The sequence below is a fragment of the Echeneis naucrates genome, chromosome 12 (genome assembly GCF_900963305.1).
Source record: "Echeneis naucrates chromosome 12, fEcheNa1.1, whole genome shotgun sequence".
Lineage (NCBI taxonomy): Eukaryota > Metazoa > Chordata > Actinopteri > Carangiformes > Echeneidae > Echeneis > Echeneis naucrates.
In genome coordinates, this window is record NC_042522.1 from 18289803 (window position 1) to 18314427 (window position 24625).

The 24625-nt window shown below is 41.6% G+C and overlaps 1 protein-coding gene across 1 annotated transcript; it reads right to left on the reverse strand.

The window, feature by feature from the left end:
- cwc27 (CWC27 spliceosome associated cyclophilin) lies at nucleotides 1-24268 on the reverse strand. Its single transcript, XM_029515035.1, has 14 exons — nucleotides 24066-24268; nucleotides 23718-23814; nucleotides 23395-23507; nucleotides 23122-23265; nucleotides 22878-22976; nucleotides 22656-22759; nucleotides 22471-22540; nucleotides 22057-22136; nucleotides 21932-21968; nucleotides 21681-21847; nucleotides 10958-11061; nucleotides 4766-4872; nucleotides 4584-4690; nucleotides 1-572 (listed from the first exon to the last, which is right to left on the reverse strand). The coding sequence occupies exons 1-14, from the start codon at nucleotides 24105-24107 to the stop codon at nucleotides 410-412; spliced, it is 1434 nt and encodes a 477-aa protein (XP_029370895.1). The 5' UTR covers nucleotides 24108-24268; the 3' UTR covers nucleotides 1-409.
- Nucleotides 24269-24625: the final 357 nt, after the last annotated feature.

Here is a 24625-nt window from a genome sequence, read left to right on the forward strand (position 1 = left end):
TCTCGTTAACAAATGTAATTTATTCTCTTGCAAAATCTAACGTTGACATTTAAGCTTCAGACAACAAAAAGGGAGGAAATAACAGCAATAAAAAAAAAAAAAAAGAAGGAATAACATGACGCAGAATAAAAATCACAACGTTAACCGCTTACTGCGAGCGCTGTCTTCATCCCGATGGGGAACTGAGCGGCGTCTGGGTGCAGCTGTTCCAGGAGAAGAAGCCTTTCCATCACAGATTACAGGGATGGTATGTGCTCAGGTCAGTTTCCTCAATCCAGATGTTCGAGGCAGGAGACCGCTCAAGAAAAACGGCGTTTTGAAGTGGTGGAAAAGCGGACAGGCAGGATGCTGAATAACCGGTTCCTCAATCACGTGGCTCAGGCAGGAGCTGACCTCCGACCCCGTGACCTCACCTCTTGGCCTTCTTCTCCTTCATGATCTTTTTGCTCTCCTCTCGCCTCCGTTTATTGACGGGGTTGCGCGGGTCGTAGATCTCGAACGTGTCCTCGTCCTGCATGTTGGCATCCTTGACTTTTCTGGTTTGCTCATCAAACTGCAGAACATGGCCCATCCTAAATCAGATGGAGAGAGGGGTGGAGAGAGTTCATAGAGTCGCAGCAGTGCTTCCACTAAATCACCGCTCTGAAGAACTTTTATCTGGACTGCCTGGTCTCTGTTTACGTCCAATCAGATCACGGTAATATCACCATTTAAAAAAGTTACACCGGAGGAGCCATTTTCCTTAATTGCTGGCTGTGTAATACATTCATGTGTCTGCATCCTGTGAATGGAATAAGGCTGTAATGTTGGTTGGACATCAGTCCAAGCGGTGACCTCTGCAGGCACCTGGACGTTAGAAACAAAAGCTGATGTCAAAGGGACTTGTACTGTCTGTAAAATATTCATAATGCTAATGGAAAGAAATGGTCGAAAACTGCTGAAAGCATTCATGTTGTTTCCCCTTTTAGATCAGAGGAACAACATGTAGACTGAATATCTGACGTCATCTAGTGAAGTTGTTATGGCTTATATAGCAAATAGCTGCTAGTTTAGCCTTGGAGAAGCATTAGCATTCAGTCATATCATTACTGTGTCCTTTGGAGGCTGCATGTGAAGACAGATGGTGCCAAAGTTGGCTGGATTTAACTGGATCCAAGATAAATTGTGCGCTGGTAATGAAAACAATATTGCAGCAATAAAGGCCAACACTTTTAAGTTGTACTTAGACTCGTACATGATGCGTTTGAACTAACAGTATGAAGCAAAGGCCTTAAATCTTTTGTTGAAAAGGGCTATGTGTTGTCAAGGTTGCTGGGAAACAGGAGCCACACTCCTTTTATCTCTGTTTTTGGTCTCCACCAGCATGACCATTTGTAATATTACCTTAAAAAGGCACTTTTGGCTCTCAGGTTGTCCCCAGATGTAAAGTTTTATTAGGTAGCAATGAGCAGCTAACGTGGCTAAAACAGAGCGGCTAATTTCAGTGAGATTAAACCAAAACAAAAAAACTTGCAGGTCCCAAAAAGGCAAAAAAAACCCAAGAAACTAGACACAGCTGTGTCTAGGTGAACTCTGACCTCTGGACTAAGACCCAAATATTTCCAAAAATATTCTGTATTGCTGTCAGCGGGAAGCCAATATACAGCCATGTTAATCCTAGGCCACACAAAGTGTTTGGAACTCCGTTTTTAAGCCCTGTTGGAATTTAAAGACGCAGAGCAAGCCAGATGAAATGTTGAAGACCCGACTGTGAGTCTGGTTGGGGGGGTATACCTTATTAAAAACTGTGGCGTACAGCGTATGAACGATTTCTCTCGCTGAAAATGAAAACTGGAGTATTAGACTCATATTTTTGAGCCGTCTTAGCAGTTTAAAAAAAAAAAAAAAAGCAGACGGTCATGTGTCTTTCATTTCCCCAGTCACTTGCTGTTCCCCCAAAGAGAGATTAAAGAATCATGACATTCCTCACAGGAGATATCAGTGTCAGCCGCTTCACAGATAAAACACAGGATTTGCTCTCTGCAAATCTAAACAACAATCAATTGCAATGATCTTTTTTTTTTTTTTTTTTTTAAAGCCACACTACAGGCTACGTCTCCTATGTCCAAGGCTGAGTGAAAAAAACCAAGAGTCAGAATAAACAGAAAGATGTTGGATTGTGTTGTGGACAGGAAAACATTTGGCCCCGATGGCAGCGTAGTTAGTTAGTTAGGTAGTTAGTGAGTGAGTTAGTGAGTTAGTGAGTCAGTCAGTCAGTAAGTAAGTAAGTTAGTAAGTCAGTAAGTCAGTAAGTCAGTAAGTAAGTCTGTAAGTCTGTCTGTCTGTCCGTCCGTCCGTCCGTCCGTCCGTCCGTCCGTCCGTCCGTCCACCGCTGTGCTCCAGACTCAAATACTTTAACAAGCATGTGATGGAATACCATGGAAATTTGTACCGGCGGTCACGTTCCCGGATGATTAAAGACTAATGTCTTTGTTGATTGGATGAATTTCCTTCCAGTGCCACCTTAAGATTGTGGTTTATAGTTCTGAGACCTGCTGGACGGATGTTCACAGACCGACAGGAGGAGCTGGAGCTGGTTTTTTGGATTTAGCGCCATCATCACGTGAAAAATGTCAGTTTGTCTACTCCTTCAGTTCCTGTCCACCTCTGTGACTTTCCGAAACCAACAATCCAACAATCCAGCCCACGTCAGACAGCTGCGTGGAGCCGAGAGAGGATGAGCTTCTCCCTCAAGCTCCCTCTTTTTCCTTCACTGCCGAACAACCACTGTCCCTTTTCAGCGTCATTCACTGTTATTCTATAAAACGTAATCTGCTGGCATCTTCGAGCTTTCGGCCACCAGGATGATTATCGATTTAGACTGACTGATAAATAAAGATGATTATTGGGATTATGAGGATTCATTTATAGTCTTACTGCATTTAGGTGAGCGGAGCATGCATGTTGGAAACTGCATGTACTGAATGAAGAAATATGTGTTTGACGCCTTGTCTGCTGTGTATAATATGTGTTATATATCTGTGTGTGTGTGTGTGTGTGTGTGAGCTCTGTGTTCATTTGAAATCGGCAGGAGTTGTGACAGCTCATCTAGAATGTCACGGCTAGACTCTGGCAGACCCTGAGGAGTCCCGCTGAGCGAGCGGGCCGCCTCTGATAATTTGTCTAGCAGTCTCAGTGATGACAGTTGGCCGGCCGCGCAGTCGCGGAGTCACACGGCTCCGAGACGTGATGTGGAAACTCGGCGATTGGGCCTGGCCTTATCAAAACTATGAGCTGCGGAAGCCGCTCTTTATTCATTTAAAAGAAAAGAGAGAAAAAAAAAGTTTCTACTGAAGCAGCGGGTGGAGATTACAGTGCTTACAGGACGCATGGCGAGCGCGACGGCGAGCTCTTTGCGTTCAGAGTGTGTTAGCAGAGGCCAGGAGGAGGAGGAGGAGGAGGAGGGAGACACAGACACAGATGGAATAGTTTACCTCCTCTGGCCCAGACTTGACTTCTAATGTCTGACCTGTTGTAACCCACATTCTGTTCGCAGCGCTCCTCGAGTGGCACAGACTTCCCACTGGTGTTTTTCTAGGACTGCTATGCTACTGCCCCGTTCCCTCCCTCCTCACCATACCTGGCGGGGGAGGGAACGGTGAGGTGTCTACGGCCGGGGGAGGCTCCAAACACAAGCCAAGGCTTCTCTCAAATTCATTAGGGCCCCCACACACACACACACACACAGACTTACACTTCAAGGGGGCTTCTGCAGACTAATAGCAACTACAGATTTTGTTATTCTAAAATCTCTCACACACACAGACAGTTTGCTCAAATTCAAACACATGGTATTCATTTCAAACCCTCGCTCCGTGCAGTTAGACGTTGAGATCTTTGGTGAAAAACAGAATATGAGAGGAAAACACAGCGTCAGGGCTGATTTCCTGATGGCCAATCTGGTGGCTGCGGGTCGAAATCCCAACTTGACACACACACACACACAGCACATGCGCACAACTTGAACTTTCACACACATTTATCAGAACCCGGGACGAGATCTGGAGCTCACAGAGGTCGGCTCCGACCAGTTCGCGGTCTCATCTGCGCTGCTCATAACCAGGAAAAAAAAAAAAAGGTTTCTCTCACAATCTCTCACAGACCTGTGTGTCAATATAATAACACAACGTAAACCAGCACAGGCCGCTGAAAAAGGGCTTTTCGTGCCAACTTGTCATGCTTGCAGTTCTCCGTCCATAAAACAATGTGATTGCCAAAGTGCTTCTTGAACTCTCCGGGAGCAGCCGGGACTCTGGTGAGCTCACAGGCTGCTGCTAATGTATGAATTATTTTATTAGCTGCTCACTTCGTCCTTCGGGAGCGGATGAAAAATGTGGTGGCAATTTAGGTCGTATGAAATTCCAATAATTTCAGAGAAAGTAGGAAATGCTAAACTTCTACAATAGTTGAGAGCGGATCCTAAACTTCCCATAATTCAGCTCTTTGTAACATGCTCTCTGTTGTCACTTTATTAGGAACACCAAGCTAAGTGTAGTGTGGCCTCAGACGAGGATAAACGGAAAAAGACATTTTTGTTCACTGACCATCCGCTGTCGTCGTCCTCTGCCAGCTCCTCCACGTCGTCCTCTGGAACCTCGGCAGTGATGGCCGTCGACAGCTTAGACTTGAAGCGATTGAGGAGGGCCAGTGTCTGCAGTGGACACACAGTGAATGAGTAACTACGACCAAGTCCTCGACGAGAAGATTTCTATCTGAGCTCTTTTACCTGTTCTTCTCTGGTCGAGCCTTTCTTCACTTTTTGCTTCCTGAGCTCTTCGTACTTCTTCCTTCCCTCCAGGTACTCGGCCACCGCCTCACTGGTTGGCTTCTTATCTGCGGCAGAGACCAAAGACACATCTTTATTTACTTCTTCTAAATCCTGGCTCATCGACTGATGCCAGGCCACGCTTTAGAATCAGAATCAATACTTCAATGCTCCCAAATGGGAGATTAGATTAGCTGCTCCCTCAAGAGAGGAAATGTAACAGCAAAGAATAGATATCAGAATAAGAAGAATACGATTATGTACAACTTCCACTTGCATAAAACAACAGTATGTTTCATTTTATACTCAGTTTTTGTTACCTATCAAATGAAAGCTTTTCACAGGAAACTAAAATATCAGCATGGATGAAATCTTTCTGCTCCCCCAAAAATGCCACAGCTTCACGTGTTCTTTGGTTTCTTCGGCAAAACATGATCAGAGAGAAAAGATAAAAGGAAGTGAAGCTTGTCAAGCTGTGACAGTCGCTGCCATACATGATCTGAGAACATGATAATCGAGACGAGGCGGCACAAGGGCAGCCTTCTCATCTCGGATCGGCAGGCTCTGCGTGAATCCATACTGCTGCCAACCTCCACGAAGATGAAGTGGCCTAAAGCCCCAACCTACTAACCTATCACTTTATCTTACTCAGAGATGACCTACATTACAGCCGCTACCTTTTACCCAAACCTTATGTAACCCATCGCTCCCGGGGAAGGAAAGACCGCTCTAATCGTCAGCAGACACACCAGCATATGTGCACTTTATTCAGCAGCACTGAGCGTTACTAAACTTTATGCTGTTAACGAAATATTAGCCGTAAACCGGGATATTGCTTGAGACTGACAGACTTGTGGATTGTGTCTGATATGAAAAGTGGAGCTGCAACAACACTTTGATTAATAGGTCGGCTGATCTGAGCAGACTTCATCTACAACCTTTCGCTGAGTCCAGCTTTTCCTGCTTTTCTCTGTTTCGTGTCATTTTTCTCTGAAGAAAAAGCTTTCTGTCTCTTCAAAGGAAGTTTTTACTTCCCACCGCCGCCAAGTTCAGCTCACGGGGGGAAATGTCTACTTAAATAATACGATAACTTAAAAATAGAAAGACTTTGCTTGATATTTAAACTATTGGTCTGACCAGATGTCACCTGAAACACAAAAGCACACTTCCAGAGTCTCAAATCGTTTGTTTTCTCAGTCCATCTTTAAATTAATTGAGAAAGTAATCAGCAGAATTAATTGCTAATGACGTTTTTTACGGGCCAAAAGCTGGTGGTATAAATACAGAGGCATGAGCTGAGAGAGAGTGAAGTCACAGTCACGCTGAAGGTTGTGTCGGGAGTTATTTTCCACCGAACCGTCCTGAAACAGTCTCTCATCATGGCTGAACACAGAGTCAATCAGCGTCCTGACATCGGTGTCTCATGCAGTTAATGTGCTTCTGTAAATCTGTCCTCGCTTTAGACGCTCGGCGGGTGAAGTCACAGAGCGGCGCAGACGGTGAGCACAGTCTGCTGGCTGCCGGAGCGCCATTTTTCCACAACAGAACGTGATGTCACACGCGCCGCCGGCCTCCTGAGACAGCGTCACCGACACTTGACTGGATGCTCTGACGCACTCAGCCACGCAAAATAAATGATGTAACAGAGAAAACACCGAAGCAGGAGCTCATAACAGGAGGGTTCAGTCTGCAGCAACGACGACTCTACAACTATAAAACATTCTCATTAACATAATTTTAAAAGGAAGAAAATCTGCTAGAAAAACCAGCCAAATTACAAACAATACAGAATTTATTCTAAATATACAAAGTAAATTTGCAGATCCTATTTAGTTTTTTTGCTTTTGACTAAGTCATCCTTATGTTGCTCTCAGTCAAACAGAACAGTTAAATATTTAAGGATGACTTTGACACTTTCGGAAATATATCTATTTGCTTCTTGTTGAGTGTTAGATTATGAGAAAGAAACCACTTGTATATTTGCCTGAGAGGCAGGAAAAATTAGCCTGACTCTGTCTTCAAGTAAATAACATAGTAAGGTGACCGGGTAACATCTTTTTCACTGTTAGAGAAGCTAAATGTTCTTCAGTGGAGATAAATTCAATAATATCCAAATTACACTCCCATGTTGAGGAGAAAAAGTTCTTTCTTGGGGAAAAATAACTGAACAACGCGGAGCTCGAGCTCCACGAAACGTTCGGGCCGCCTGTCATTTCAGAAAAATATGCAATTATTCTTGTTTCTCTGAGCTTCTTGGGCTGCGAATAGAAATACTGAAAAAACACAGTCCTGGAAATCTAAGCGCCTCATTTTCCCCACTCGGTGTCATCGCGGAAGTCTGCTCTGCTGCTCGTGGGGCAAACCTTTATTTTTCTTCCTTTCTTGATTTATGAGCCCAACAAGTGATCCCCCCCCCCCCCGCTGCAGCCTGTGACATGCTGGATACTGACTGATGACGCCCTGAGGTCCTACACGAGGATCACACATCAGCTTCTCCAGCTGTTGTCACTAACCACTATCTTTGGGTCTGATGGCCTTTCTAACTATGTTCCTGCCCTCTCCAGTCACCTGGGCTCAGCAGGGCTACAAATCAAGCGGCTGATGTTGTTGCAGTAACGGACGACGGACGCCTCCTCCGCGGGACAAAAGGTTCCTTGTACAATCAGCAGCCTCTACGCAAAAGTCAAAGGAGCAGTGCGGCCTGATCATCAATCAAAAACGCATCTAAAAATGCCGTCAGTTGGTTCTTCGCGGTCAACAGCGACTATCCATCTTCAGTTATGAAGCAGAGGAGACTGTTTACGTAAGAAAATATTTCATAAGTGTCCAGTGAAAATAACTAACCCGGTCAAAAGCTGTCAAATGGTACATTGACTAGACAAAATAACATGCTGAACTTAATCACAGGTAATTGGCGTTTCAAATAGCACCATGCTGCAACATTTCTTCTAAACCAACATGACTGACACCACTGTAATAAAACATCCAGAGCACACAGGCATAACCTGTATAATACCTAAATGGGTTAAAGACTGTTGCCCCATAATTTAGGGTGGGTATTGAATGGACAGTGGTTTCAGAATGGCCCTCTTATTTTTGGCTCTGGTAGCCAGCGGTCATGCCAAGAAAGAGAAAACCAGACTGCAGGAACATGCTGCAATTTATGTGATGAAAAGTGAAGTGATGAAAAAAAAAAAAAAAAAAAGAATTAATAAAAAATAAACTGTGCGCTTGAGCTGATGGTCAGTTCAGAAAAGAAAAATTCAGGTCCCACTCCCAAATTGAGTACAGCGTCATGTGCATACCAGCCACACGGAGACCGAGAAGGACTAAACATATAATTTATATTATAACACTAGAAAAAATATAATAAATCAGACCACAGCAGAAAAAATCCCAATTGTTTGCTTTGTCTTCTACGTTCATTTTACCTATTGCCTGAAAAGTTACAACTCCTTTCAATTTTGATCAATGCTGTATTATTTTCGAGAATAACTGATCCATAAAAAGTTAGAAAACAGCTAAAAAGGTATTTTCTAGAGCTTGAGGTGACATTTTCAAGTGTTTTATTGCCTCTCGGTAAAAAATATTTAACTTTCAATTGCATAAAAACATCACACAAGCTAAATGTTTGCTTTAAAATTGCCCCCATAATGAACTGGTAATCTATTATTAATTGTTTAAAAACAGGTAAACTCCCTGATTAAGTAGTAATCCGATGCTAATCCAGCAGTTTCATTTGTGGACTGGTGGTCTTGTGCTGCCACATCACTGCTTTCATAGAAAGGTCAGACATTAGCATCAGTAGCTGCAGTCTTAACCATTTAACTGTAAATCTAATGGATTAGAGATACTTATGTGAAATGAGTGCCACACATTAATGCTTCGACTATATGCATACGTTTTATATTGGGGGAAGTTAATTTAGCTTTTTGAGGTACACCATCTGAGCTGTGGGAGCCTTCGGCCTTGGTAGAGCCACATTAGCTGTGTTTTGGTCGGTAGCGGACTCGGCGGTTACACAGCCTTGACAAATTATCCATTGGTTAAAAGCTCAAAGTCTTCTTGTGCAAAGCCTTTTAGGATTCACATGTAACTGCAACGTCAGAGTTGGTTCAGACTTGTGGCTGCAGCTTCAAAGAGTTTTCCTCACAAAATGGATTATTATTACTATTAGAGGACTTACATTCCTTTTTTTTTTTTTTGTATTTAAATTGTCAATTTCTACCGTGTTAGCGCCTCTGTGCCTTTGGTCCAGCATCTCTTTTAGTCCATCTGACTTTTTGCTTGTAAAATTTAAAGACTAGAGATTATGACTGTAATCAAAAAGGTCGAAGTTGAAAAAGAACTATAATCTTTTTATTTGGGGTACGAATACGGCCGACGGTTTTGAAAACATGATGTGCTTCTAAACTGGTGTTGTTCAGTACAGCAATGCACTTTTTATTTATGTCCTTTTAGATAAATATTATCTGACGCTTTAGGGCTCTTGTATTGAATCTCTAAAGCCATTATTTGGTAGGATGAATTGATAAAGTGCTGAATGGAATTGATGTTTGATGAACTGACCTACCTTTGACAGTCGCAGAACTCTACAGGGTCTCAAAATTAATATTTTTCTGACATTTTAGAGATAAACACTTGCTGAATTCTTAAACTTCAAACCTCTCTGCTGCAAACCAACCACTTCTGAACCTCCACTGATCAATTAAAGAGGCATGTGAGGAAAACGAGACCTGAGGTTGACCTTCACAGAGAGGTCACAGCCAAACCAGGAGGATGATATAAGCGCCGAATGACGACGGTGTCAATGTGATCCTTAATGTGTCTGTGCACCTTCTACAGCGGGACGAGATAAAACGAGCTGTCGCTACTGTGTTTCTTCTGTTGGCCGAGCTGAGCCTCGAGATTTATAGTGACTGAGAAGACATCCGTCTCCCCTGCCGCGGCCATTGGCCCATGACATCTAAGAATTACATCTAATGGAATTAACGTTTGCTTCCAACACAGAAATGTAATGAGGAACTGTTTAAAGGGACTGTTGCCTCTGGCTGGGCTGCAGCAGAAGCACAAAACAAAGGCTCTCTGGCAGAGTCTAAATACCTTGGAAGATAATGGAGCAGCTTAGGCTAGCTGCCACTCAGTGCAACAATGTGGGGCTGTTGCTACCTCAACACTGGAGTTTATAACTGGATCTCTTTAGAGAAGGCTGAGGATGTTTGTAGAAACAGATTAACGTTATGCAGATATCACTAAAGGCAACACAATGAGTCAGACGCAGCAACAGAATCTTGGTTAATCTTAGTATTAAATCACAATGTCATGATTGTGTTTAGTGCTTTCACCTCAAATCGCCACTAAAATCTTGAACCAATCAGCAGCAAGTCCTGAGTGGGATCAGCGTCTGTGCTCAAAACATAAAACCATCAGTGTTTGTGGAGACAAAAACCATGTTTGAGCAACAAAATCCCATCATGGTCTCCAGTACATTTTGGCTGGTGGTAATCCCACAGTTAGGTCAGTCCCTGCAGACCCCCCACGCCTTCCTGCCTGCACACTATTGTGTTTTGTTGCACAACACTACATACACAACCTCAAGCTAACTTCTGCGCCTAAGCGGTTTTGTGTAATTTTCAAAAATGTGTTTCAGCATCAGGAAAAAAACCCAGAGATTGACGGCATCATGACAGAGTGCAGTGCGGTGAGATGTGGGCGCAGATTTTTACAGAATCACACCGGCCAAGGCTGAGAACTAACAAACACACAAAGGGTTTGATGTGCAACTATGGCGGCCAGTCAACAATTTCTACCCATGCAATTTTCCCCAAGCTGTAACACAAAAATGCAGACCCTTGGAGGGGTGTGTGGGGGGGGGGGATAGACGTCTGCAACTAATTGACAAAATCAGAGGGTTGTCTGTCTTAAGTGTCCATTAGCAGGGAATGTAGCACAGACCACCTTCTTAGAGACTTTGTTCACACTTAAAGCTGCGCAGAGAAAAAAAAATCCTTTCCAAACATCACTATGAAGAATCTATCTGTGGTAAGAGACTTATAAAGTATGTTATCAAAACAGCAGTAAATTCACTGTGTAATTGGTGACAGCAATACGCATGAATCAGTGAATGCAGGGGAATAAAGGCCGATCACATACCCTCCTTCACGTCGTCTACTGCAGGTTTTGCACTCTCTTCTTTCCTTTGCTTTATGGCCTGCAGTTCCTTCTTCAGCTGCCGTGCCTCTTTCCGCAATTCATCACTGCGTGTGGAGAAATAAGGTTTAAGCGCTTAAACGCAACATATATAAAGAATTACACCTGTAACGAGACAAGCGCGATGACAGAAAACAGGTTCGCAGACAAAAAGTCAGACGTGACGAATGCACAGTGAATATTTAAAGCTGACTTTTGGCTCCTCTGGCTCCTGCTGTAAGGGGGAAAAAAAAAAAGCACATACATCATTTAAAAACATAAAACACCAATTCCCCGAATGCTGCTGGTTTTAACAAACAACCATTAATTGATCTAAAATGTTATTCTTCTCAAAATTTAATGTTCACAGTCAATTACGTGGCCATATAAAACACATGTAAAATACTCTGCATGTGTCAGAACGAAGAATGTGCATTAAAATTTTGTTAGTCCAGTAAATCTGATCGAGCCTTTATAAAATAATAAGACTCTTGGAAAGCCCTAGAAGAAATGTTTGAGACCGAACAGACGTCAATGTGTTTCTAGTTTGGAGATGAGTAATTGTCAATCCAGTGTTAGAAAAAGGGAAATGACTCAGTAATTTCTAACCTATTAAAATGCTTTCACTCAGTATTGGTAATTCATATAATTATTTCGGTGCACCTCTTTCACACTTGACGCTGCTGCAAATAACTTTTAAATACGTATTTGTGGGAAAATGCAAATAAAACACAATTTGCACAATTACATAATTACAGAGTTTAAATCATATGAACTCTTGTGTGAACCATTTAAGTGTGACATAATTAAGTTCAGTTTCTTGGAAACAAAGCATTTTAAATTCTTTGTAAATTAGCACAGAGGTGAGCCAAAGATACAGTTTTAGAAAATGTATAAATTCTTAGATCAAAGACCAGTAAGCCCCAAATTAAGTACATTAAATCCACAATCAGGGCCCGAATCAAACAAGGCTCAAATCAAGTGAAAGTCAAGACCACCATGTCTCAAATTCAGACCACAAAGCCCATGATCAAGGCTGAACCAGGACCATTTAGCCCCAAATCCAGGTTAAAGTCAAGGCATAGTCAACACATTCATATATCAAGGCCAAGAGTTGCACACCTGTGTTCCAGGTCAGCATAGACAACGCTAATGCAAAGTTTCAAGTCCAAAGTCAAGTCCCAGAACAATAAAAAGACAAGACAGACCTGGTCAGGAGTCAAGACCAACACATCCGGGCCTCCAGGTCAGCACCAAGTCCCAAGTCAACTCCAATACGTCGTGTTTTAAGTGCTAGTCCTTACACAGCCTACAAAAATGTACTGCCTGTACATTTTTTCTTGATTGTCTTGATTTATTTGTATTGAGGTCAGAACAGTCTCAACTGGTCACATCAGATCATCAGACTCAACACTTGAGTCCCAGTCATGAGACTCGTGTCCGCGCCTCTGCGAGAGCAGAGTACGGCTCTTTGGATGGAAGCCACTGGATATTATTGCAGGTAATTGTGTGCAGTTAACTATATAAATGTCGTATGATACAAGAAATATACAACTGACAACTGCTATTAGTGGCAGAAGTAATGAAAAACTTTATGCTTCCTCCCACCAAGTGGCACTACATTAAATACTACAGGCACTTCTTCTATCCAGAAACCCTTATAAAACCTTTAACTGGATGACAGGGGCAGGCTAGGGCACATCTTTGCTTCCTTCAAGGTAGTATCCCTTTTGGCAGGTGGCCCGCAGCGCAGCTCCTGCGAGGCTAAATGCTGGACATCTGAAACGGGGCCAGCCGTGCTGATTATTGTTCCCTTTCACATGATTGAGACTACAGCCATTTGCGGAGCAGATACTGTATGTTATGTTAGGAAATGATAATATTTTTGTACTGCCTGACAGCTCTGTTTTTGTCCCATTCTCTTACGAAAGCCACAAAGCACAGGTAAGCTGCACAGTCTGGGCCCCTGGCCTAGAAACATGTGAGGCATCTCCAGACCAAACAATGGCTGCCTTTGTTTCTTACATCTGCTGCTCTGGACTGACATTCATTTATATCCATTTCTTTCCTCTTATCTGGAACTTTCACTCTTGTGTTTGCAGCTCTCCAACAGTCACGTTATCTTTGTTTAACTCTCCGACAACGTCTACAGCGAAGCATGGAGGCATCAAACTGAGTGATATTTTAACTGTAAGTGCCTTTACAAATATTAACAGCTGTGGCTGACTTGATGTCATGTCTCTTCCTCGTTAGTTTCCCCGCTGCTCCCGAGGATACACATGAGGAATCAGTCAGACATGCAGTTGTTAGTCCTCTGCTTTCCTGAAGAAAAAATGTTGCAGCTGAATCCAGACTGAGTTGCCAAGAGCAAAACTGGTTGGCAAGGTCAGACTTGGCCCGCGTGAGGAAGTCTCCTGCTCGGCTCTGTCTAGAAGCAATGACAACAAACCTCTTTTCTGAGACACATTTTACATACAGTATGTTAATGTGAGTCAGATGTGACAAACCAGAGGTGGGCAAAAGAATGTATGGATTCAAAGACCACAAACTGGCACTCAGTATCACACGAAGGAGGTGAAAACTGGTAAACTCGAATGTATGAATGAGTTAATCAGCTGAAAAAAAAAAGAAAAAAGGCAAAAGACAGTTTCCCTTGAAAGATTAAAACAGACAGCTGCAACTTAAAAGGATATGGTATGAGTTGTTGTTTAAAACTGTCCACTGAGTCAGTGAGTCTAATATTTAAAGGCCAAGTTTTCCATATTTTGGGGGCGTAGTGGCTAAAAGCAGCATCCCTGAAGGTTTTTGTGGCAACCTTGAGAACAGTTAAAAGAGCAGCTGTAGAGGATCTTAGTGTTTGTGGAGGATCACAAAGCGATAGGAAGTCCGTGATATAAGAGGAGACAAGGACATTTAGCTCTTTAAAAAATAAGAGAGGAACTTTGAACTTTGGTTTAAAATATACAGGGAGCCAGTGGAGGTTGCATTAACAGGAGTTATATGATCTCTTATTTAAAAAACCCTGGCAGCAGTGTTATGGACAGCCTGTAGTTTTGCAATGGTGAGTGTTAACAGTGGTCAAAGATGACAAGCAAACAAAAGCAGGAACATGTGTTTCACCATCTTGCGCTGTGGAAGAGTTACCTTTTTCTATATCGTGCAAATGATGAAAGGCAGTTTTCCTCAAAGGGGAGCTGCACAATTGAGATCAGAATCTAAAATGATACTGACTTGCCTTACTTGTGGTTGCATCTGTGAGGCCAGATGTCCCAGTTTAGCCAGAACAGGTTCCTTCTGTTTTTTTGAGGCCAACAAGGGGAATCTCATGACCCATTTAGAACGAGTGTTAAAATTTGTTTTGAGTGATCGGATTGCACTCGGATGGTGCATGACCACAAGAAAGTGGAGGTATAAATGCAACCGGGACGAACTGAGAGATTGTGATTCAATCTATCCAAATCATCTCCAGGGGTGGTCAGGGACACAGTCTATCAATCAGATCTCAACGTGGACATGGGCAGCTACATATTAATACCAGCTGTAAATGTAATCAGGTTAAAATCCTTTCGAGATACAATCTGGACAGCCTAGAAGTTAGTCGCAGTCTTGTCTTCATTTAGCTTTCGGAAGTTCTCGCTCCTAAAAGGCTGACGGACAGAGAGTTTGATTGGACGGAGTATTTGGGTTATTTGTCTTCACAGACACAAACACCTGTGTGTCATCCACATGGATGGGAACATTCGCACCATAGAGATGGATTATGGAACCAACGGCAGAATGTAGACTTAGACCAGAGAAGATCGCAGGGCACCGGCGAGGGCCTCGATACCTCCCTGATTCTCCTTCTAGTAATTTATCATCTAAAACAGTTTAGAAACGTCCAAAAGAGCCCAGACAGGTAAATGAAAGGGCGTAGTTAGCAGCGTTGAACATGGCGCTTAGGATGTTATTTCATCCTAATCCGATCCCATGTTTTTTAATTATTATTTTTAACACCTGCATCTGTAAATCCTTATTCAGCAAAGGAAGATTTGAGTTTGGGTGATAACTAGAAAGTCCAAGTTAGTTATTTTGAGTTGTGGTCTGAAAGAGGTTCTGGGAAAATGCCAGATCCTAGGGAGGAATTTATAATGTGGAGTATATTTAAAGACAGTATATCTAAGTGCTCTTGAAAGGGTCAGCTGGAATCGGGTCAAGGCAGCAGGTAAAGGGTTTCCTACGGTTTGCTATTGTTCATTCTCAGTGATTATGTTGCGTTTAGTGGAGAGGGCCTGCGGTGTGTTTTAAAATTAGCAATGACTCAAATATGGCTCGGGGCTCTTATTTGAACACAGTCCAGCCTCTTCTCCAGGAGGTGAGGTTATATATACATATATTCTGCAGCGAGGAACACTTTGGACTGAGTGATTATTTTCTGCCTGCCTTGACACGCTGCCATTCAGAAAACAAGATATGTATCCAAGGCAACAGCCAAACAATCGGCTCCACAACGCTACTGCCAACGAAGGGAAAGAGGCCAGAAAGGGCAGGAAAAGCCCTAACAACACCTGTTAAGACACACCTTGGGGCTCAGCAAATTCCTCTCAAGACCCTCAGATCACAACACTACAAATTATTATCTGACTAGAGTGGAGGATTCACATTTTTCTGGCGTTTTTCAAGAGTCTGGATATTGGATTTTTAATATTAATATTGGCCAACATATCAGCCACATATCTCTGATAGTCACTCAGGAAAAGAATCATATGGAAAATCTCAACAAACTCTAACAGGGGATGAGTTTTATTTTAACATAGCACCAAGCTGTTCCAACGTTTTTGACCAGAAGCTCTTGGAAAGTTCAGACTTTGTCTCGTTATAACTTGGATGTTTACTTAGTGAAGACATCACTAATTCAAAACAGGCTGCAGTAATTCTTGTGTAGAAATTTGTTGTTGATAAATATTTACACATGACTGCCTGGAGTAACTTGTGTAGCGACTGAACTCAACCAACTGGATATTTCCATTATTTGTCACACTATTAAGCACTGCTGAACTCTGTTTCTTCAGTATTGCACATGTATAAAAATAAAAACAGTTTGAAGAAAACCTAAATTAATGTGTGGTGTGGTCACTAATTCCGCTTTAATTCTGCATTATTTCAAGTTTTTACTAGCCTGAAATGTTTTAGTTCTGATTCAACCACGTTAATCTTTTTCTAACTTTGCTTTAAAAAGTTCAAGATAATAAAAGTTTAATACCATTGTTAATTATCATATTTACAGTGGAGGGGCATTTCTGTTTAAAATAGAGACTGCTATCTTCGGCAGTATGTTCCTATTTAAATAAATAATTGGCGTGACCTTCTCTTCCTTAATCACTGCTATTCAGCTAATAGTTACTAAAGAAGGAATGAATTAAAGAATAGCTGCAGTAAACATTCAAAATTCAGGTTCATTGATGAAAATAGTATTCAGTACAGGTAAAACATGACAGGAAGAATGGAAGAAGTTCAGGTTCATGGAGTACACCCTGTGTCTGTTACTCACTATCTGCCCCTTTTCCCTCTAAAAGCCAAAGAGAAGACACATCCACCCATCTACGCATCCATCCATGGACTCTCCATCTGCCAGAAAGACGGGAGACTCTGCTGGTCATTTAAACAAACATGAAGCCACTCAGCTGTTATCATCAGTTGCCAGATAAACAGAGTGAAGTGAATCCTTTTTGTGATCCCTACCAGTCCCTGTGGTCCAGGTCTACCTGGGGTCTGCCAGCTACTGTCACTCTTTCAGTAAGTTAAAAAAAAAAAAAAAAGGGGGGGGGGGGGGGTGAAAGCCGGAGAGCTGTGGATGATTAACTTTTCATAAAGAAAGCATATGAAGTGATTGGCAGAGGACCAAGAAGTCTTTCATGATTCAGAACCTTGCATTTAATACTCTAGTGTCTGGCAGGAGTCTGAGGCTGACGCAGGAATTCAACATCCTTAAAAATAGTACAGTGATGACTGTATGGTTCATCAGAAATTCAGCCTTTCTCCAAAATGCACATGCAGGCAGGAGTGCTTGCCTTTTTTGGATTTCTCTCCATTCTCATTTTCCAGACTTTAAGAAATGCCACTACAGATGAAATCTGACCGTTGTCTGTTTAAGTATAAGTGCATATCAGATGGTGAGGTGTAAAACGTACATTTAACAGTAAACCTAACACATCCTGCCTAGAGTAAGGACACTTCAAGGATGGCAGCAGCAGCCTGCCCCTGCTACACTGGACTCAAACCCGTCTAACGGCTGAGCAAGTGATGTGGATGAATGTGCTAGAATAACAAGATGGCTGTGTGAGCTCCCCTCAGGGGGCACTCCATGGCTTGGTCAGAAGCCAAGGAGAACTGTGAGCTGGAGTGGAGGAATCCAACCTCAACACAGGAATTTGCATGACTTTGCAGAGCGATCTAGACCAACACATTACCCACGCAGCAGACCAAGGTTCCTCTTTCAGACTGGTCCATCTGCCTCGCAATTAACAGCTACCTCCTTTGTCCTTTCTGTCTAATTAGTGGAGGTGTAAAACTAATGAATCGTGGAAAGTGTATCTGTGCTGTATAGCTGTTAAATCCAATTTTAGATTTTCAATCCCTTGTAAATAGTTTTGCGTGTTTGAGAGCAAACATGCAGATTGTCCACAGTTGACTTTGATCGTCGTCCAAGTGTTCTGCTGCTTTTTTTATTCACTTTCAACCCTCACATCCTAGACATGCATTGCAGTCTGGAAGTCTTTCCAGCAAGCGAATACCCCATATGGGGTAGACATGCTACAGTGGGCTAAAGATGTGTAAACCTGAAGGTTCCAAAACATACACAATCCCACTGCCAAGAACTGGATTATCTCAAGTAGTTTTCTACACAAAGACGGCTCTGAATGTTTTCTTGATCTTTGCAACCTTTGCCTGAGAACGCATTGGGTTGTGACCGATGATAAGAGACAGGTGCAGCCAATTAATACACGGTGAGACAGCATCAGGGAAGCGGCCACTTGGTCAGGATAATTAGTGTCTGATGTCCCACATTTAGTAACTCTTGTCCACGAGGCTGAGAGAAAGCTTTCCATTAAGGGACTACAACTGCAATGTGTAATTTGACGGATTGGCCGATTTATATGAGTTAGGTAGAAACTAGTTCAATCATCAATAAATTTGCAAGCCTTATCTGCTCACAGCTTCTCTGGTGTGAAGATTTGCTGCTTTTCTCTGCGTTGTCTAACTGTAAACTGACCATTCAATCAACATAACACATCTGGAGACATCTTCTGAGGCCTTTTATCAGCTTAACTGTTCTTTCAGAAACCAGCTATCCCTTTAACAGGTAAGTAAAGAATTGTTGGTTGCAGCTCTACTGAAGACATACTCTTGTTTGACCGCAACAAAATATCTTATGTGATCACAGTAACGACGCAGCTTATCAAACTCCATGCTATTGCTATTATATATTTAATATAGTGACCATATGATTCTAATTATATGATGTCAAATTATTAACGTGTATTTGAATTATCACATCTTCCTGTTTAAGTATTTGTGGCAGATCTGCCGTACTGGTCTGTTTAAGTGAACCTAATAAACACAAACATTTATTTTCTTATTTAATCAGGGGATGACGTGATAATCGTGGCAGAAACTTGGTTTTTAACAACTCTTTTAAAATCGTTCCACCTGAGATGTTAAAGTCGGCTGCCATAGACTGTATACACCGTTTATAGGTATGTGATAACAGGAGGAGCAGTTCTGCCATTGTCTTCAGCCTGCAGGAACGATTACCAGAGACAGCAGAGGGAGCCAGGCCGTGCTGGCAGAAGCAGCTCTCTCTGTGTCCCACGGCCATATGGAAGCGTTTTGCATCCCGAGTCATTCCCCGTCGGGTTTAACAAAAGTGGCGACTACCACATACACTGCTTTTGGGACTTCATTCAGTGCTGTCTCTTATAAAGCAAGCCCCCCTAAAGGGGCCTACTTCAAACATAGCAAAACCAGATTTGATCAATAGCAACATAAAAGAAGTGTCAAACTGTGAGCGTAAAAGCTTAACCAGAATTACCAACAACATCAAACATCACGGTAGGCCGAGACAAACTCAGCGTTAAGACGATCTGTTCCGATCGACTTGTGACTGATCTCTAAAGTCTTCAAATTTTCTCAGTTCCACTGTTTGGCAACTTGCTCGTGAATGTGAACAAGTCCAAACATTTTGCAATCATGGAATATTGCAGTGGAATATCATCTGGCTGCTGGATAGCAACATAAGATAGTTTTGACCTGATGTAAAAACTATTTTGGTTTCAAGGAGACTCCTAATTTCAAGGTTGTCTCAGCAGCCTTGACTTTGAGAAGAAGGATACAGTCAGCACTGTAGCTTTTCCCCCTGACTGAGGCCTGAGTACACTGCAGACACTAAAGCACTGTCCTTCACACACATTACACACTGTACGTCTGAGTGGGGGAGGAATCGCACAACAAAAGCCCTGCATTAGTAAAGTTAATCAGACTTAGCTGAGAAAAGTGGCTGCTTTTAACAGTCCCTCTCTCTGTCTTTTTTTTTTTCCCAGGTGACTAGATACCAGTCGGTGTTCCTGCTTGTGCACAGAGCGCTGAGAGCCTAAAGCAAAGCAACGGTGGGAGAGCAGAGCTCACCCTGCAACAATGCCCCCTTTGTCCCCCCGGACTAACACTGTACCTACCAGCCTGCTCTTTGATTCCCTGCCAAGACAAACCACTGTGTTGGGTTACCGTTCTTGTAGCAAAACAATCTGCGCTTCAGTTTAATATACTACAGTCTGCCTGCATTGAGCTGGCTGTCAGTCAGGACACACACACACACACACACAGTTGAGCTCTGCTCTTTATCCCATTAGCACTAATGAGAGAAGGGTATGTTGATTATGTGTGCAAAGGGCTACCTGTTAAGAGGATATGGAGGAGAGATAACTGGCCAACACGCAGCATCAAAGGGAGATGAAAGATAAATCACTCGCTCCGTTCTCCTCGGGTCATTTTCATACGAGTGTTGTATCACACACACCATCGCCTTCCACTCTCACCTTCATTTCACTCACACTGCCGCCTCAGACAGAGGCACTGTTTGCTTCTACTTCAGCACAGTAAGTAATTTACCTCGAGTGCCAACATTCCTTTTTCAAATAGCAGATCCACTGATGTTGGTCCAGTCAGCTACGAGTGAGATGTGTGTGTGTGTGTGTGTGTGTGTAGGAGCAGAGCTGGAGGTATTAGGTGAGTTTACATACACCTGTTTTCAGCAACATTTCAAATGGACATAAAAATAATTTGGGTCTTAAGGTGTCACAGTTAAAGTTTGAAGACGGAAAAATGGCTGAATCGTGATGTAAATAAAGTCCCCTGCTCCATCATTTGACGCTCTTTTAGCTGCGTCGTCTTCTGCAAAGAAGCAAATTTATGGTGTCATATTGGAAAATTAGCGCCACCTGCTGTTCACCAATATCCTCCATACAACAGTGCATGTAAAGACATTAATTAGCATATAAAATTACCAGCTTTCTTGAAATTCTTTATGTAAACAGGAACTAGACGCAGAGACGCCAACAGCGTCAAACACATGAAATCACACTCTCATAATTCAAATATCTTTAGTCATTAAAACTCTTGTCAGAGTGAAAGTGCTGTTGATCATTTGTTTCAGATATTTTAAAAAGTAAAGTAATTGATTGAGCCTAAAAATAATCAGTTTATTTACCAACAATTTAGATGATTGTTATTGTCCTAGTTTTAAGGACTTATCTTTAACTTGAAGGTTAAAATGTCAGTGACAGTAATTAAAAAGCATTTTAATTACTGTCATGCAAACAGAGGCTGGAAAAATACATATTTCTTCTCTAAATGTTCATTCACCAACTTATCTAAACTAATTTCTTTGAAGGCTTTAAGGAATTTGGCTGAATCTCACAATTTTACAGTTTGAATCTTTGTAAAAGGCAATTTAGATTTCAAAGAGTAACATTCAAATCAATTTGTATGTCAGACTGCGGCGACATGTCCAACCGCGACCTCATCAAAGAAACCAACAGACACAATATGGCTGTTGTGGGAGGATTTACTGCTGCAGAGAGGCCGTAATTAATACATGTTAATGATTGTTTATACTGAGTCTAGACCTTCTGTGGCGTCTGATCATTGTGTGAATCATTTTCATCTCTGAAGCTGCTCTAGTTGCTCTGAAACTTCAACATTAAATCAATCAAGAGCGAAATTATTGGTTCAGAAAAGTACCCATTTAGAGAAAACCAACTGTTTATCATTAACTTTTTTTCCCCCCATTTTCAAACAAAAAACACCAAATATTGTCTGGTTCCAGATGCTCTAATGTGAGGATTTGTGTTTTTCCTTCTCGGATGTGATGTTAAAATTGATCGTTTTGGAGGTTGTGGACTGTTGGTCAATTACAAAATACTCTGCTGGTCATAAAAATAAAGTCTGGATGGTCTCTTCTCATCTTGTTTTTGTAATTCAACATAAGAATTCTTCTTTACATCTTATCTGTGTCACACAGAGTAACATCTCCCCCACCAGGTTGTTGGGCTGCATTACAAGTACAACAAAAAGCTGAAAATTCTAGATGCAGAATAAATTATTATATTATATAAATTTCTATGTGCAGCCACGGAGAGACAGAGAAACAAACCTGCGACTGGTCTTCTTCCCTCGCTCGTCCTCGCTGGGCTCTGTGTCCTTGTCTTTCTTCAGCTTTTTACTGATGAGCTCTCTCATCTTCTCGTTTTTATCCGAGTCATACTCTTCATCTGCATCTGTATTGTCTTCAGCATCACCATCGACCTTGTCGTCATCTGTCTGGAAGAACAAAGTGAAACTCGCGCTCAGACGAAACTGACTCTGGAAGTGAAGGAGATTCTTCATTGTTGATGTCCAACTTACCTCAGCTGTAGCTCCAGATGTGCCTTTCTTTTTCTTCCTTTTGAAGTACAAGGAAACTGTGTTAATGTTTAAAATGGACAAATCAGGGTTGGTATTATCATTCATTCATATATCATTGTTCATACTTATCAACTGCTGGAACAGAGCTCAGTCTTGGATCATCTTTCAGAAGGTCATGGCTGCTTTTGCTTTTTCCTTTAAATGTCTGAGCAGACACAAACAATTGTGAGCAAGTAATTTTCTTTTTCTTTTTTTTATTTTACACGGATGGCACGGAGATAAACTGCCTGTTTGTTATAGCAGAGCCTTCTCTTCTCGAAAGTTCAATAAAGTTGTTCATACAAAAAAAGTGACACAAACAGTTTAACGTTAAATAAGTATAAATACACTATAGAATGCCAAGTCTTTATAGGGTTTGGCCAGGAAATACTGCATTTTCCAAACCAATCACTTTCTTTGGACCTACTGAGCAATGATGTTACTCCGATAATGTCTGACTGTATCATGTGTTTTAACTGTAGAGGTTTGTAACCAAGTACCTGACTGACTTGATTCACCATCTCCTCTTCCTCCTCAGCTTCCTCTCCAAATGACAACAGACTAAAATTCCTACAAAAAAATTAAAACAGTTTTCAGGCACTGAGGAAACAACAGAGAAAGTTACACAAAAACTGCACATTATAAAGATTTAGTTATAGTTTATTACAGAGGTGTAAGGGCTCACTTTGTGGCTTTTGATTGTGATTTCTTTGCCTCCTCTTTGTCTTTTTCCTTTTTGGATTTCCTTGTTTCTCGAGGTATAATGTCATCAAAAGGATTATGAAGCACCTGGATGGTACCAAAGTAGTTTTTTTTTTTTTTTTTTTTTACATCAGTGTTTTAAACGCAAACAGTAGAAAGGAAAAATTTGTCAAGAAGAAAAATAGGAGGAGGAACAAGAAAATACCTCAGCGATTCTGATTTTGTGGGGATTAAGAGGTCTTTCGTTGCTGTCACATGCGACTTCTGCTAATCTGAGCATGTTGTAAACAGTGTCTCCTGTGACCTGCAATGGATTGTTACAAAAAAAAAAAAGGCAACTGATGGTCAGCTTTCAACAACAACCTTCCAAAATTGTTCAAAGATGCAATAGATACATGTTTCACACACAGTAATCATGTATTTAAATCAACACTGTTCTTTAGATTGACCTTGCCGAAGATAGTGTGTTTATTGTTGAGCTCATCTGCACGTCCCAGGGTGAAGAAAAACTGACTGCCGTTGTCATGTGGCCCAGCATTTGCCATGGCAACCAAGCCTCTTCGAATGAAGCGCAATCTCGAGTGAAATTCATCCTGAAAGTAAAAAAAAAAAAAAAAGGTAAAGGGTGTTTTTTTCAGTGTAAAAGAGCTGATTAATCAACACTCTCAATCAATCACAAGAGCGAATCAAAGTTACGACTCTGAGTGAAGAAATAATCTGACCTTGAATGGCCGTCCATAGATGGACTCTCCGCCTTCGCCTGTTCCAGTGGGATCTCCACCTTGAATAATAAAATCATGCACCACTCTGTGGAATATTGTGCCATCATAGTAACCTGGAGGACAGAGGAGCAGAATAGAAAATCTTTTCAGACTGCTCATTTTATAAAAAGTGTCCTTTTACTAAGAAGCACGTTAGAAGAAATTTCTCTGCACATTTTTTGGAATCTATCTGTAGAAGTGTAAAAAGATGACCTCTGGTTGAGGTGACTGATTTCGGTGTAGGAAAACAAATTGAGTTATTTGAGCGGCAGTGAAATTTTTACCTTCCATGCACAGCTGAACAAAGTTCCTGGATGCTTTAGGAGCCTCTTTGGACCACAACTCAATGTCAATTTCACCTGCTGAAGTCTTCAGCAGGACCTGAGAGGAGCAGATCATACAATGGGACTTTTAGATAGACAATAATAAGCACATTTTCCCATTACCTCCGACCTACAAGGCAATTATCACTGAATCTGACCCATCTGACACGTTAGCTGCCACACACATAATTACGTTTAGGTAGTTGACGTGCAAGCCAAACGTAGTAAATGTTATAAATTTCATTTTTAACACAGATATCGAGGACGTTTGCTTAAAAAGAAATGTGTAAAAGAATAATTTGCGCTCACCTTTCCGTTTGTTGGAGGCTCTTGAATGTAAATGTTGCTCATTTTGGCACAATTGTGTTTATCGTTAAAACAAGATAATCACCCCCGTTTTGTTGTTTTTACAAAGGCATGTGAATACCATATGAACATAAAACAGTAAATAATGTTTAGTTTATTAGCTTGGTTTACAAATGATAAATTTCATACGTTCCCAGCTGCAGCCATGTTTGCCAGCCATGTGAGATTATTGTTTATTTCCGAGGAAGTGGGTGAGCCACCAATAAAGAAATATGATTTATTTTTCTATTCTTCGCATAAAAACACATTTCAATGGGTTAACATATAATTTTATTATTCAAATAATTTGTAAAACAGGAATATCAATTTATAAATGAGCTACTTGCTGAAAAAAAAAACAAGGAAAATTGCAAACTCCCCTAAAATCGACTTTTGGTTCGACCCAAATGTTCCGTGGTAACCAACCGTCAGAAACAGTTAAGCTAATTATTTTGGTTCCAACACAGCTAAATAAAATCAGATTTAAAAAAACAGGAGGGATAGAAAGAACTAAGTTATTTCAA

What these genes read in the sequence shown, in the direction of transcription:
- cwc27 (XM_029515035.1), bottom strand. Translation starts at nt 24,107, where the DNA reads ATGAGCAACATTTACATTCAAGAGCCTCCAACAAACGGAAAG. An exon ending in TCACAATCAAAAGCCACAAA is followed by an intron (nt 22,541 to 22,655) that starts GTGAGCCCTTAC and finishes ATTTTTTTGTAG; the next exon opens with GAATTTTAGTCTGTTGTCAT. An exon ending in GCTCGACCAGAGAAGAACAG is followed by an intron (nt 4,691 to 4,765) that starts GTAAAAGAGCTC and finishes TGTCCACTGCAG; the next exon opens with ACACTGGCCCTCCTCAATCG.